Raw genomic sequence first — 15,803 nt, 5'->3', positions numbered from 1 at the left:
TTATAATCCCCAGACCCCTGAACAGAAGAAACATGGCGTCTTGTGGCTGCATGTGCATTGCATTTTGCTTTAATAGAGTTGCAATGTGCACAAGAAAGAGCAGAAATGTGCAATGAATAAATAAAAACTGTGGAAACGTATCAGGGTTAAAAGCGGTTGGGAAATACTTGTTGTGCCATAGAGTTGGAGTGGGCATATTTTATTATAAGCAATAAAACAAAAGTGGCAAAGGGCATCTGCTTGAATGGTAAGCCTTTTAAAAAAATGGCTTTGGTTATGACTGCCTTTGCAATTCATATTTCAGGGGAAAGATGCAGTTTTTTTACTCCACTATATAAGGCTATTTATTGCACATATAGTGCACAATATTCAGTATTATACCATAACTTACATCTATGGTATAATTGTCAAATTTAACTAGTTTTCTTTGACGAATAGCCAGATACAGCAAGTATGTCTAGTACAGCCTATTTTTGGTTTTGCCGGATTATTTATTTAACTTTGTAAACTAAGCGTGAACTAAAAAGTTGTTTAAAATGGACTTTATACATGTAGCTGAATTAACATTAACTGTCTCATATCAGTCAGGAAACATTTAAATAATAACCAGTTTTACTCCTAATAATCCTGTGCTGTGTTATAAGATATAAAAGATTGGAGTATTTGCACTCACTTAAGAACGTGTCTTCATGTTTTGCAACCAAACTGGAACCACGGCTGAATTAATGGGTGTTTAAATATTCACAGAACAAGCCTGCCTGTGTTCTGTTATGACAGCTGAAAAAAATTTAATTTTACTATTTGTCCCCCCCCCCAATCCCCTTTACTGTACCATCTCTAAACCCTCCATTTCCTCATTGCTGTAACAGATAATCTCCCTTTCACTCTCTTTCTGTCCTCATTATGAGAAATATGTTATACTTGGCAACTGAAATAGCTTCTTGGCTGGTAGCGAGAGCTAGAAAGAAAGGCAGAAGTGGGTCATATGCTGTAAGAGAAGAGGGGATTGAGGAGAAGAATGCTGGTTGTAAGATGAAAGGACAGGTGGAGGAAAAACAGACTGAGCACTCAAACAAGAAGGATCAACACTTGCCCCGGGCATAGAAATTAACCAAATGAATATTTTAGAGTGGGAGGGGAGTGAACACAAACGAAGGAAAAATAAAAGGACCATGAGTATGAAACAACTATTTTCTTTGCCCATTTTACTGCAGCTTGTAATTTAATCTTCCTCTGATTGTATGCTGTGATGAGCTCCGGCTGTGTTAACAATTCAACATAATGTCTATTTAACTTTAATGGAAGTAATCAATGTATTCACAATATAACATAGAAAATGCATCAAATTTTAAATGAGATATTTTACTGTTTCATAGGAAATATAAAGGCTTCTTGAATTTAGTTGCAACAACGTGTTGAAGTCAGGATGGAGCAATAAAAAGTAAATGGTACTTAAAAGAAACAGCTGGAGGAACTAGTTGTAACTCATGAAAATATTCTGAAATTGCACCACAATTTATAGATGTAATATTTTGCAGATTGTTCCTCTGCCCATCTTTATTTTATAGAGACTCTGCCTCTTTAGGGTGCTCTTTTTTAATCCCCACTCATTTCTTTTAAATATTAAACTGGGAATACTTTGAATTTTCTATTGTTTATAGAGCACAATATTAAAAGATTCAGAGAATCTGGAGACATCTCTGCACAAGGGAAATGACGGAAAATCAGTACTGGCTATCCATAATTTTCAGGTTCTTGGGCAGAAATAAAATAAAAATTCTTCTATGGAAATCACTGCATGGGAACAATTCCAGAAATCAATAACCATTTGTGGCTTTTTGTAAGATGAAGCTAAAATACAATATGTTGAACTTTCTATAAACTTTTCAATGTGCATGTACAATTGTTAAGTATTTATTGCACAACATGCTGTGTTCTCATTAAATGATTAACTGCAATAAAATAAAACCCCAAAGAAGTGTATGTACCATGCATATACTACCAAATGTTCTGGTTCAATGACAACTTGTATTTCCTCTTCATCATACTGTTCAAAATTTGACATCATCAGACCTGGACAACACCTAACGTACGACAAGTTACTGAGACATTTTATGTTGTGTTATACCCACCATTGTTGGCAGCTTTTGTTTCAATAAATCATTAAAGATTAAGGAACTACCACTGCATAGTTCTACTTAAATGCCCTACATCATTGATATAATATTGTAGTATTGATTTTTTACATTTTTCAAAAAGTTCCCCCAAAAGTTAAATATATCTTAATGTTTTGTGAGTAGTGTGGCCTATGTGCACATGATCCAGAGAAATTGTTATTATTATTATTATTTAAAACCAACTGAAAAGAAAACCTCTTCTGTGACCAGGTGAATAGAAGTTAATGCAATGGTAGTGCCTATGTGAAACTGGCCATTTCCATCCATTTTCTTTGGTTCTTACAAGCATAAATACATTTTTCTTGTTGTAGCTTCTGTTCTGTTCTTTGTTTTTTTTCATATATTATATATATATATATATATATTTTTTTTAATCCTTTGGAGACTAATATCAGATCATGCGGCACATCACTGAACAAATAGTTAATAAGGAGCTGTTTACCTGCTAATGAAAATAACTGATTGAAACTTTTATCTGAATTCCATAAAGCAGACACGACAATGCCCCCAGTTAAATAATAATGAAAAAATGTGAAAACTGACACACTACGGTAGAGAATGCTTATCTAATGCACGATATGATTAAATGGGTTGTCATTTTAAAAACATTTTTGTTGCTTTTTCCCCTTTTACGAGCCACGGGTGATAGCTGTATTTTTTAAAAATGGATATTTAACACCATCTTTAACCCTGTAGTTTATACTAAGAAAAAAAGAGACATTTTTTTCTTTTTTCATTTCTTTCTTTTCCTTTAAACCAAAATAATAAGAATTGATATTTGTTTTACCAAAAGGGTGAGATAACAGATTAAATAGAAATAATAGTTAATTGGTCAAAATAATTTGGTGTTTCTGGACCAAACCAGGTTATAGAGATTAATCAGGAAGGTTTATTTCTACTCATTTTTAACAAGATTTATAGTCACTGATATTTTTACTCTACTAAACGGTTGATCAAGTTGTTAAAGTGTTAAGTACTTGAAGAAAATACCCAGAGACAATACATTTAAAAAAGAATGAAGTGTCTTTAATGATATAGGCTACATTTGTACATTTCTACAGCAGACTTCCAGTAAGACTAACACCCAGTTAGAAAAAAAAGAGTAAGTTTTTTTTCTGAAACAATCAGAAAACTGGATAAGATGTCAAAGACTGAAATTAAATACTCAATGTAAATATCATCTTGTCCCATTAAATAATTAAAACAAAAACATTTTATAGTCTGAACAATCAATGTGAAATATAAATTACATCAAAGCACCTTTTCAAGAGTGAGGATATTAAAATAAATAATTGGCCTTTACATATCAAGACAGTACATCTTTATGGTAGTAATATAAGGCTGTGCAGCATCACTGAACACTCCGGCCAAATCATGTCAACATACAGCACATCATGACAAGAGGGGAATGCTGTCATGATCTCCACAATCAACAGTAAATAAATGGTCACACTATAAACACCTGCAAATGTGTTGCACAAACACAACTAAAAACTAATACTACTGCAAAAATAAAAATGCACAATTTATCCTATTGTTCTTTCCTTGGGAAAAAAAGAAAAACTGAATAAGAGAGCTGAGTTGGGCGAGAGATTGTCACATTTTTTTTGCAACATGTTATATTGAAAATATTGTCTGCCAGTGGTGAGAACTTCCAATACAAAGATCTGTTGTATAATATTCCTCAACTCATGAAGCACAACTGGCCTGAAAAGAAACATATTGCTATTCCTCTAACCTACTGGTCCACATCTGTACTCGAAGAGCACAGTTGTGAGAAGCTGCAGTTCATCAAACACACCTTCGTCCAGTTGAATCGTTCTTGAATGGGTCAATTTACTGTACACTGTTCATGCACAAGCCTTTCATTTATGCATTAATAAGTAATGTTAAAGCAACGGTCATGTGATCAGGTATAACAACACGTCCATTTTCATCCCCAAAAACCTGCCCATGCATGCACACACACACAGAAAAGTGAGAAAAAAGGTTAGAGTATAAAAAACAAAACAAGGGTTGACATTGTTTCAATAGGTGCTTCAAAAAGTCACAAGAATATCAAAGACTGAGGCACAAAGCTGCCTTTTTAACCCCACCAAAACGAGTACCAGCAAACAGGGATGGTGGCGTCTGTCTCTACTACCATAAAGGATTTAGAAAATTCATACATCTATGTTACAGTACGGTTAGAGGGGTTTATTGTTTACAAGGTAGCTTTTAAACTTCATGTCACACAAGTAAATTTTAACGCTTTGTGTTCTTTACGAACTTGAAATTTGGTATTTTAAGGAAATTGTAGTGTTTTTTTTTTTCTTTTTTTTTTTTTAATCAGACATCAATTAAAACACTGAGAAAAGTCTGTCTTCACATAAAACTGTACAATTAATTTGTACTTTAACAGTCCATTAAAATGTTTATAAAAATGTAAATCGGTGGACTTAATAACTGGTAGATTTTGACCTGCAAGGTTTACAAAAACATATTTTGTAGCTGAGACTGGATAATCACATAAACAACCAAAGCATCTTAAGAGATCGGATCCAGTGACTTCTGATAATAATCAATCCGAGTACTGAAGATCTAAGTCTACGGTACCGTCTGTCACCACCAACCTCACCCTTTTGGGTTTAGTGGGACCCATGGAGTGTGATGTTGTAACAGGTCCATAGTGTGATGTGCCCTGGTGTTCCCCTGGCGGGCACTGCTGCATGTCCTTCCTGCAATGTTCATCCTGACCTTTGAGCCCTGAAAATCCACCCAACGAAGACGGGTTAGAGAGCGGTGGCCCGCAGGGCTCAAGAACCAGCCGCCCTTGAGTGCCTGAAGGCTCCATCAGGCAGTGGTAGGTGTAGTTTGTTGAGCATAATCCTGGGTAACCCTCAGCACTATCTCTTAGACCCAGGGTCAATGAATGGTCTCCACTGAAGTTGAGCACATAGGGAGGACCTTGATAGCCATAAGGAAAAGAAGCTGAAGTCGAGGGCTGACTCTTGTTCGCTGGTGCTGGTGTGCTAGGTGGTGTGCTGTGGACCACTTGGGGGCTGCTGTGCTGAGACATTGGCGAAAGCGATGAGCCAAAGGAGAAATCAAAAGGGTCTTGCTGAGTGTAGCAAGGCTGGGGTTTGTCAGAGATAGTGGGTTTGTCTAGTTTCAAACTCTTCTCTTGTGGTGACGAATAATCATCCAAGCTTTTGCTGGGAAAAAAGAATTGTCTTGGCAACGCAGAGAAGTTTTTGTACATCATGTTAGTTTCATCCCTCTCTTGCTTGGCAGACGACAGCTTACTTTTAGTAAAGGATTGTGAAATGCAAGACTCTGGTTTGTTGAAATGAATGTTGGATCTGATGGGATTGTTGGAAGAACTGTGGTGGCTGACAATCTTTCCAAAGCCACTAACAGAAATGTTATCCCTTTCATGACTTTCCATATCGACACCAAATTTCTGACTCTGCTGAGTCCTTTCAATACCACCTGTCTTTGCACAAAATGTCCTGGATGTGATAGTGGGGCTGCCAGCAGCCATGGCATCTTCACAAGGTGCACTGTACAAGTTCTGACTCTGGCTTCCCCCCTGAAACTTGAGCACCCTGTGGATAACTGTTGAGGGTTTCTCTTGAAAGCTAATTGGACTGTCAGGAACATGGGGATGTTTTGCTGAAAAGAGTTGAGGAGAGGGGAATCTGTTGGACATTTGGGAATGAACTCCTTTGACTATGTTGGCCTGATTACTTGAAAACAACTGAGATTTACTTGCAGTGGCCATACGATGGAAAGGGCCCTGGGTTTTGAGGTTAGGCTGGGTTTTCATTTGGCTGGTGCTAGGCTTGCTGTTGATAGAAGGCTGAGTTACAGCAACAGGATTTTGAGATGCAACAGATGATAATGTTCCAACTAATCGAGGCTTGTTGGCAACAGAAAAGGTCTGAGCTTTAAGGTCTTCTTTGGACAGCCTTGCTCCTGGAGCTCTGCTTGTAATCCGGTCCTTAGCCATCATTTCGGTGTTTCCCATAGCTGAAAAACCAAAACTGGGGTTGTGTGGGTTTTTGTCTTTTGGGGCATCCCTTGCTTCACATTCTAGAGGAACAGAGTCACTTTTGGAAGAAATTAAACCCGGAAAAAACTGCAGATCCTCGCTAGTAAAGTTATTTCCTGGACTGGGGGGACCAAGGTATGGTGTTTCAGTGGTCCAGGTGTCAGATGGGCTGTGCGAGAGGGGGCTGCTGAAAGGATCAGTGGGGGGATCGAGTGAACACAGATCTGAAGGAGAAGACGGGAGTATGTTTTGTGGCTGATAATCAAAGTTTAGACACTGAAAGTCGAGAATATCATCACAGCAGTTGGTGAAGCTGGGCTCACCAGTAAGCATGTTATCTGCAGTTGTGAATGGAGGAGACTGGGATGGGGGCTGGATGACAGAATTAGAAGCAGTGGGACAGGCTGTGGGCTTTTCCAAGGTCTGAGATGAACACAAGCCTTCAGAGAGCCGAGAGAGACTGTTATCAATTTGTTGGAGTGTGTGACTAAGGCAAGTAGTGGGTGTTTCCACAGGCCCACACTTGCGTGTTCGGTCCATTTTGTGCCTCTGTTTCCTTCCTCCATTGTTCATCTCTGACCTTTCAGCGATTCTATCTGAAGCCGAGGATTTAACTTCACTTTTATTATCACTAAGAGGCGAAGACAGCGACAGTGGTGACAGAGACAAGGAAAATGGCGGGGGCTCTGTCTTAAGCGGAGCTGCATTGTTGTTCAGTCTCTGAGAAGAAGGGCACTCTTCTTTGAGTGTGCTAATATCATTACATACCATCTTTTGTTTCTCTACAATATGACCCTTCATCTCTTTCTTAATACTGGGCTCTATTTTTAGCTCAGGATGTAGGAGCTCCTCTTTGCTGTCCACCTCCCAAATATCCTCCGTCTTCCTCCGGAGTTTTATTACTGGTAGCGGAAAACCATTTAAATCAAATTCCGGCTCCAGCTTTTGTTGTGATCCACCTTCAAACAAGCAGCAGTTGTTTCGAAAACGATCTTCAGTCTTTGCTTCCTGCCTCACTATTGACAGTTTCTCATTGGAGCAATTCTGACCTTCACATTTTTCAGACTCTTGCGGGACTCCAACCAGATGCTCCTTCTCGAGTTTCTCTTTAATATCTACTTTTCCATTAGCAGATTCACCTGTCTCACTTACAGTTTCAGCTTTTTTAAAAACTTTATCTAAATTTACACCAGAGACAATCATGGCTTGCTTTTCGTTCATCCTCTCACCTCTACGCTTCAAACGATGCAGCCTGTTCTTTGACTTCTTACTAGCCTGCACGTGTGCCTGAGCTGCCTCCATCTCCATGTTTAAAACTGAAACAGAATCCATGATGGCCTTAAAAGGATCACAAATCACCAAATCATCTCCATTTTCTGTTTTTAATGCCAAGTTTTCATTTTGCATCTCCCATACTTTCCCTCTTCTCCTCTTTAATCGGAACTTAAAGTCGAGGCTTGGCTTGGTCTCCTCTGAGCCGCTCTGTTCGGGGGTTAAGATTCCCATCTGACCTTTTGGTTGGGATTTATTTTGATTTTTTGCACACCGTTGCTGGATTTTATCTGGATCTTCAGCTTGTTTGTCCTCTGCGATGTCATCACTCTGTAGCGTCTCCACCTTGATGAGCTCATCATCTTCCTTCTCTGACTTGCATTTTTGAACATTCCTCAACAGATGATCTCGCTGAGCTTTGTTAGCTCTGGAGCGGAGCACTCTGTTGAAAGGGGTTTGTTTGGTGATCCTTTTGGGAGTTGTCTTCTGAGGTTCTGTTCTAACCCTGACTTTACTCTCTCTTTTCACTTTGTTATTCTCCCCTAAACACGTAAGATCCTGCCTCTGCGCTAGACATGAATTCAACTCAGGGGCTTTTTTGGAAACTTGATCAGAAACAGAATTTAGACTTTGTTCTGAGTCTATTTCCACAGAACTGCGAAATGTGCGTTTCTTCAGAGGTATGTTGGACTGTGTGTGCGGATGTGGATTAGTGTCTGCACGCGAGTTGGTCGAAGCTTTTACAGAAATCGGCGACCGATGAGGTAGTGAGTTGAGGCAGGTGGCCGGTGGAACGCTGTGCCTCTGCAGAGTCTGAAGCGGCAAACTGTTCTCACTTAATTCTGTCTTCAGAGCAACTGGAAGTTCTTTGTTCAAGTATCCCTTGGTACTTTGTTTATCGTCTGCTTTTGTTTTCTTTGCTCTAGGCCTCTTCTTGCGTCCTTTTATATTCCTCCTCTGTGCTGAACGATGGCACCTGCCTCCATTTATTTCCATCTGCCCTTCAGCATTTTGCATTTCTTTTGAGACTGCGGTACTTAACATTTTCTCTACAATATCTCCCTGCAATCGTTTGTCTATGATGGATCTGTCTTTTCTTAAAATATCAGATAGCAGAACCTTTGCCTGTTTTATAACAACATTTTCATGTCTGCTCACTGGCTGTTTACGCAAACTCCTTTTCACTAGTTGTGGTACTTTCAGAACTTCATCCTGTTTACATGCAACACTGGCTGGATTTTCAACACACTGGATGTTATTTTTGTCATTGGACACCACTTCATCTTCAGACTCTTTCACTTCCACAGCACTTTTACACTCTACAGCAGGCAATGCAGAATTTCTTTTTTCACTCCGTCCTTTACTGTCATTTACAACATCCTGATGCTCTTTCTGTATGCAGCGTTTCTCCTTTTCTGACACCATTTGTATTTCAATAACCTTGTCTACCTGCTTCTTCTCTTCATGGGAGAAATCCACCCCAGTCTCGGTTGGATGCTGGCTCCTTACGTTATCTTTGGCCTTGAAAAATACTTCCCTCACTCCTCTGTAACCTTCCACCATGCCGATGTCTGACCTGGAAACTCGTTTTTCTGTCAGAGGTGCAGGTTTAGGAGGCAGTTTGCCGGTCCCTTTGACCACAGCCCTTCCTTTAATGTCTTTGCAGGGCTTTGTTGGATTTGAACTTTGTGGCAAAGATAACCTTATTAGACTAACCGTAACGTATTGCTTCAGAGATATTACTGGATTGTCTGCAGCCTTCTTCGATCCATCTGCGATGGTCTGACGAACCTCTAATGAGGACGAAACATCAGTCTTGAGCTCTGTTTGCTCTGCAGCCCCATTTTGAGCTGAGGTGATAATGCAGGAGTCAACGCTGCTGCATTTGTTGCTTTGAATTTCTGTGATTGCTTTGTCTAGCTTTTCTTTTGTTATTGCACTGCATGTTTTGTCAACCTGAACAGGTTGACAAACAGTTGTAGTGTTAGCTGAGTCCACGTTACCGGACTTTGTCTCCTTCTGCTGCGCGCAGCTAACCATGTTCTTTGTTTCTGAAGAGGTCCTCGTGTGAACTGTTTGCCTGTCCAACACTTTGACAGGCATACTGTTCAGACCTGCACTTCTTAATGAAGTTCTGCTTTTTCTAGTCACCTGCATTGAAGAATTTACGGTAAAAGGCTTCAAATTGACAGCACTGCTGTCATTTTCATCACCGGTTGAGTTCAGCGGCCTCAGCCCGTTATCTTTTGGCTTCTCCTCCTCCAGCTGAAGCAGCAAGGCCCTCTCCTTGCTTTTTGGATCTTTACAGTTCAGTAGAAAATCCACAGAGTGGCGCCGCACTCTGATCTTAAGGTCCTTCAGGATAACCTGGGACAAACATGGAACTGTCCTATACTGTTTGACGGTGGAGGATTTCAGGGGGTGGTTGCCGGATCGTCTTTGCTTCTCTCGTCTCCACTTCTTTGTTTCATTCAGTTTTCGGTTCTTCAAGGCATTTCTTCTCATCTGCTGGGTGAAGGAGTTCCTTGAGGGGATGGCTATGAATGAAAGATGACAACAGAAAAAGCCATGAGGGTATTACATTTTCACTCTTTAATGGGAAGTTAACAGGAATAATCCATCAAGAAAACAATAAAGAATGTTTTTAAAAACACGGTGCCATTCTTTCATATCCATTTACCATCTAGGTCAAGTGAAATGTGAATTTGCAAACTTTAAATAATAATCAAATGGGGGGAAAAAAGGCTGGGGGAGGGTGGTGCTTTTCAAAAGATGGCCTTAAACACCTCTCACGCTTAAAGCCCAGTGACAAAGCTGCTTAATGCATCTGCTAATGTATCATCCGACAGCTGTTCCACTGGAACCACTCTTACGCTTGAAACAATAAATTTTCCCTCCTTTTACATCATCATCTCGTCTAGTTAGCTCATAAAAAGCAGATGCACTCTCTCGTACAACCAAATCAAGACTACGACCCGACAGTCATCATTTATGCATTAATCAATGACTTTTAAGAAATCAGAATGTTCTAATTATGAGTTTTAATATCTTTGTAAACGGTCTTGCATGATGTTTGTAATGATCCCTGTCTGTCCCCAAGGAAGATGAGATCTAATTACCTAAAATCCTCTACGGTAAATCCTTTGTTTTGCTATGACGATTACATAACACACATCCTACTTATAAGCAGACTGATTAAAACAAAAAGATGACAGAAGTGTCTTAGACAAAAAAAACAGACAGTTTCAGTAATCATGCTTGCCGATACTGATGTCATATGAGGCAATTTGGTTATGTGGAAGTGACATGTAAACATGTTTTTACAAATAAGCGATTACATAAATGATTCCATTAGTTAAAACTGTTTCTGGTCTATTACTGCACAAAAAATGTGTTCTGGACTTGAATCTCTTCTGAATAATCCAAGTTTCAGGACGCTGTACTAATTCTGAACTTGAACTCAACCAATTCTTTGATGAATTTAAAGCTAAATGAACTTTAATGAAGGTGTGTCACTTTTTCAAAAAGCAAGCAAAGCACATCCTCTGTCTTAGGTTAAAGTTAATATTCATTTTAACAATATTTAGCATTTATATAACTCTATTTAAGCAACTGTGTTTAAGCTTTTATGACTCTTGCAGGATCATTTCTAGCAGAAAAAAACTGTTACCTTTAAAGAGTCCAGCGTGTATTCCTGGCGTTGCTGGCCTTGCAGCAAAGTGACCTTTCTCTCTGTGATGACGAAGATATCGCTCTCTCAGGCGGTACTTTGGGCCTACAGGGTCTTTTGTTTCCTCACATTCAGGCTGTTTTCCTCTGTGTTTGAAATGACCCTCTCCATTCCTGTAGAAAAGTTTTTAAAAATAAATGCAAGCTAAAAAAATATACGAAATCAGATTATTTCCTCACTGTGTAATCACAGTATATTTAAGATAACGCCTGATAAAATGATGGACACACCTCTCACAGGTGCAGCATTCACACATTTCGTTGCCTTCTCCGAAAAAGCTGGCACCATAGTAACATGTGATCTCCTCCCCTGGCGATATGGGTCGAATCACTTCCACACAAGCAATATTTTTCTCACCAGGGACAAACTGGGCAGGTGCAAAAGGAAAACAAAACTGCCTTAGACAAAGGTTGGTTGATCCCATGGGATGCAACAACAAAGCAGTTCAGAAACAGAAGAAGAAGAGGAAAAATACAACCTTCAACATGCTAAATTAACAGGTAAGCATTTAACAATTAATCGATAACTTTTATCTTGGAAAGTCTTTTAAAAGTGCATGAATTATCGTTACAGATTACCTTGCAGTTTGGTTTGCAGTCTTCAGCCCCAAAGGCCAATAAAAAAGAAACAAGAGACAAAATATTTCAAGTCATTAATTCGATCACAGAAACATATAAAAGGAATTGTTGATGCTGAATTAATCTTGTAAAAGCTCAAAGGCAAAGCCGATTAACTCTAAAAAAAATTGTTATAAGAAACAGCCCCCTGAAGTGGATGGAAAAAAATGACTTTAAATCCAAGAAGGCTTTTGTTTAAAGTTCAGTTCAGACTGTCGACTGACAGGAAACCGCTGTGCTGTCGTCATTATGACAGATAACACACTAAAATCAGAATCTGACTAATTTTCAACACCAAGTATGACTAAGACACAGTTTGAGATACATGCCAAAGTATTTTCTATGCAAAGTGCCCCATTTTTACAGAGTGTTGTTAAAAAAATATGTCGAAATATGTCAGTGATGAAATCTAACCAGACAATACTTTGCATCCCAGTTTAGTCTGAACTCTAATAAAAGCATGAACACAATGTGTCTATTATGCACGACATTTTTAACAAATATGATCAACAACCATCTAGTGTACATTAGTGAGAACAGCAAGAAGCAGTTAATGCCAGTCAAGCTTCAAATCACATGTCCAAGGACCAAATAAAGAGACTTGCTTACAAAAGCTCTGTATTAGATGACAATGTAAATTGAAATAAGGCTAACTCACTGTGCAGTTTGACGTCATGCAATACAAAAAGGCTATTAGTCATTTCCATAGTAACAGCAGCTTGAAGTGCTCTACTCATGAAACTTGTCATCAAACCACTTCAATCAGGTACAATAGGCTTGAATTGGTAAATGATTATGTATTATGCATGCATGGAGAAAAACATTAATGGTGAATGCAAACAAACTCACCGTGGTTGATGAAAGCTGCAGGCCCGAGCCAGAGCTGAGCGCAGCGCTTGCGTGTAGAATACATCACACTAAAGTCATTGACCCCTGCCCTCAGCACGGCGCTGTCAGCTGGGCTCAGCTCTGCTATGCAACCTAGCAAAACCTCAACCCGTTCTCCTACAAACCTGCAGATCAACAATTCAACCATCACAGAAAAACAGGTTAAAAATTCCAGAGTGGAACATTGTACTGTAACAACAGCAGATAACATTTAGTGCTCGTCTAAAAATAAAAACAATGTTACGAGTGTGTGTGATTACCAATGCCTTGTTGATGTAATCTTTGCTCCGTTAGTCTCTGAGGAGTATCTGTCACAGGACTCAATCTTGATACCACTATCCAGCAGGAAGGCACTGAGGTAGCGATAAACCTGCACCACATCAAATTCCAAGGATTATTATTAAATTCGCATTTAAGTATGAGTCTTTCAAGCACCATGAAACAACTGTTTTATTCCTACATGTTGTCTCAGCAGCTCCTGCCGATGGCTTCCCAAAGCATTGAAGTAGTCACCAGCCAGTTCTCCTACGGTCAGTGCCTCAAACGTGGCGTTAAAATCATGCGTCCGCTGAAACCGCAACAAAGTCTCCTTGAGGTTACCCCAACGCCGGATCTCTGGTGGAGGACTAAAACACAGATAACAGTAAATAAGAAACAGCTTCGTAATATAGTCCAGACACAATCACGCTGGTTTAATTAAATGCAGATTTTAGAGATAACATCCTCAAGTGCAAAATATATATTATTCTCTGTTAAAAATATCAAAATAAATAATTTTTAAAGTATATCAGTGATCAGTTAAACACACAACTGATTAGGACTAAATAATAAACAGTTATATGCTGGTCCAAATTTAGAAAATGATCACTGCCTGTGGATCTTTTGTCAGTAAAACACTCATCGCATATCTAATAAGAAATATAAGTTACACTAAATTCAACACTGAATGTGACAAAATAGTCAACAAAATATTTATTGAAACTCAAATAACATAACCTATAATAGTCATCAAAGTATAGAATTTTCCCTCCATAGTAGATCCGGTTGCATCACTTGAAGTTGGCCTACACTGAAAAGGGTATAATGACTATAATAATAATATATATATATATATATATATATATATATATATATATATATATATATATATATATATATATATATAATAATGAATATGAAATAGAGTTATGAGTTCAAAATTACACAATTCTTAAATGAGGGCTTGCATTAGCACTTCCACTATTTTTTAAGTTAATGTTTTGTTTGTCAAGCTAAGCAATCATTTCCAGTACACTAAATATCACAGAATAAATGGAGTGTACAAAGTGTACAAATTTCTACAGAGCAAATATGGGACAATAAATTAATGTAATTCAATTCCATGTGTACTATACAACTGGAAAAAAAGATGTCCAACAAGGAAAAGCTTAGATGTCATGGCATGCACACACATGGCCAGGGAAAACACCACAATAACAAAGTATTCACGTGGAGGCCAAACAGAAATTACTCACAATCACTAGGATGCAATTACACTCTATGACTGTGACACTGTTTGACTTGGCTTTGCATCCCATGACTAGCAGCCTACCTGATGTTCATCTTGTGGGTGCTGAAGCCCAAAAGAGGGTCCAGCACCAAACTGGTGGCCAGATCATCGGTGTCACACAGCTCCTTCACACTCATTCTAGTGTACCCGTCCATTGCCTCCCACCATCAGCATGCTGCAATAACAAGGGTCAAAATAACGCCATGAAAGCCACAACAACAAACCACAAACAGCTAGGAGTTTTGCATTTCTGAATATCCACTCTGCATAATGGCATCACATTCATGTAACATTAGTTACTGGATCGGTCGCTTATGTTGGAACACAATCCGAATGTGTTTTCCATATTTTTCTGTGTTACGCATATAGTAAACTCACAACTATAAGAGGATAATGACGTTATGTAAATGTGACTGTGTTCCAATTAGCATTAGTAGCACATTAGCTTAGCATTTAAGCTTACTGGGAAAATATGCTATGTTATCAGCTGAGGAGGGAGGAAGCTAAACATTTAAGTAGCGGTAAGGGCCTGCTGCTAACGTAATACAACTGCATTACATCGTTGATAAAATCAAGGTTTTAAGAACTGATGTGCTGAGCAATATACTTTTACATGGATGTTAGATAGTATACATACCTGGGAGTATTTTGTAATCAACGAAAGTATCGTCAGGTAGACAATTTTAACGCAAGCTGCTCGCTTGCTTTGGATTCCGTTGCCTACAAGGGAAAGTTAGCCTAGCAACACAAGCAGCTAGCTTTCCGCCGTCTTGTTGGCTAGCCCGATCAGCTGCATACGAAAATGGAGTCTCCTCGTCACTGCAGGTACTCGGCGGTTTGCTGGCAGTTGTGGGTCCCGGTTTGAAGTCAGAGAGGTAGAAATGCACCACACTCAAGCATAAACTATCTGAAAAATTTAAATGTTTTTGTAACCATTTAGTAGTTTTGCAAGGGTCGTCTTGTAGCAAAAGTTGATGAGCGACATCCAGCGCAACCAAACTACTATTGGCCACGCCCACTACTGCGCTATTCGCTGAGGTCAAGGGCAATTTTACAAATTGAACTTAGTGCAGTGTTTTGAGTTGTTTGGTTGGACGAATTCTTAGGGGGTGGAGCCACCGATGCCGCTAGATTTACTATGCTGGCCAGAGGTGAGTATTTAATCTGATACAGTGGCCTCTATTGAGCTATTGTGAAGTATTTCACAGATTCACTCACACGAACCAGGACACAGCGAGACTGCATCCATCAGGAGCTACACTGTAACCTGCAGGCACAATGGCACGAGTCCCTCCGCAAGTTGTGTACTGTAACTAAGGGTTACTACGTCTGATATTATTAGCGGTGATTTGTTTAGGATTGTAATTACTGAGAAACTCACTCCGATGGAATAGTGTTTTTAGGGAGTCACAATTAATTTCGAAAGGACTTTAGTATTTACAGACGGTAATTAAAGGCGCTTATTTTAAGTCTCAGCCAAGGAATTCAACATGCATTTCTGAAATGTTTAACTTAAAGGGGCCCCACCCGCGGTTTG

At 39.1% G+C, this 15,803-nt stretch overlaps 1 protein-coding gene across 1 annotated transcript; it reads right to left on the bottom strand.

Moving 5' to 3' along the window:
* Positions 1 to 3,181: 3,181 nt before the first annotated feature.
* On the bottom strand, positions 3,182 to 15,266 carry kmt5c (lysine methyltransferase 5C). Its single transcript, XM_041967886.1, has 9 exons — positions 14,904 to 15,266; positions 14,309 to 14,441; positions 13,178 to 13,343; positions 12,978 to 13,087; positions 12,679 to 12,842; positions 11,791 to 11,810; positions 11,443 to 11,579; positions 11,153 to 11,325; positions 3,182 to 10,019 (listed from the first exon to the last, which is right to left on the bottom strand). The coding sequence occupies exons 2-9, from the start codon at positions 14,419 to 14,421 to the stop codon at positions 4,738 to 4,740; spliced, it is 6,165 nt and encodes a 2,054-aa protein (XP_041823820.1). The 5' UTR covers positions 14,422 to 14,441; positions 14,904 to 15,266; the 3' UTR covers positions 3,182 to 4,737.
* Between the last annotated feature and the right edge of the window lie 537 nt (positions 15,267 to 15,803).

The sequence above is a fragment of the Melanotaenia boesemani genome, chromosome 2 (assembly GCF_017639745.1).
Source record: "Melanotaenia boesemani isolate fMelBoe1 chromosome 2, fMelBoe1.pri, whole genome shotgun sequence".
Lineage (NCBI taxonomy): Eukaryota > Metazoa > Chordata > Actinopteri > Atheriniformes > Melanotaeniidae > Melanotaenia > Melanotaenia boesemani.
Note: the sequence above shows the minus strand (reverse complement) of the source record. Positions and strands in the feature narration are given on the sequence as shown.

What these genes read in the sequence shown, in the direction of transcription:
- kmt5c (XM_041967886.1), bottom strand. Translation starts at nt 14,421, where the DNA reads ATGGACGGGTACACTAGAATGAGTGTGAAGGAGCTGTGTGACACCGAT. An exon ending in AGGAGCTGCTGAGACAACAT is followed by an intron (nt 13,088 to 13,177) that starts GTAGGAATAAAA and finishes GATGTGGTGCAG; the next exon opens with GTTTATCGCTACCTCAGTGC. An exon ending in ATTACATCAACAAGGCATTG is followed by an intron (nt 12,843 to 12,977) that starts GTAATCACACAC and finishes GTTGATCTGCAG; the next exon opens with GTTTGTAGGAGAACGGGTTG.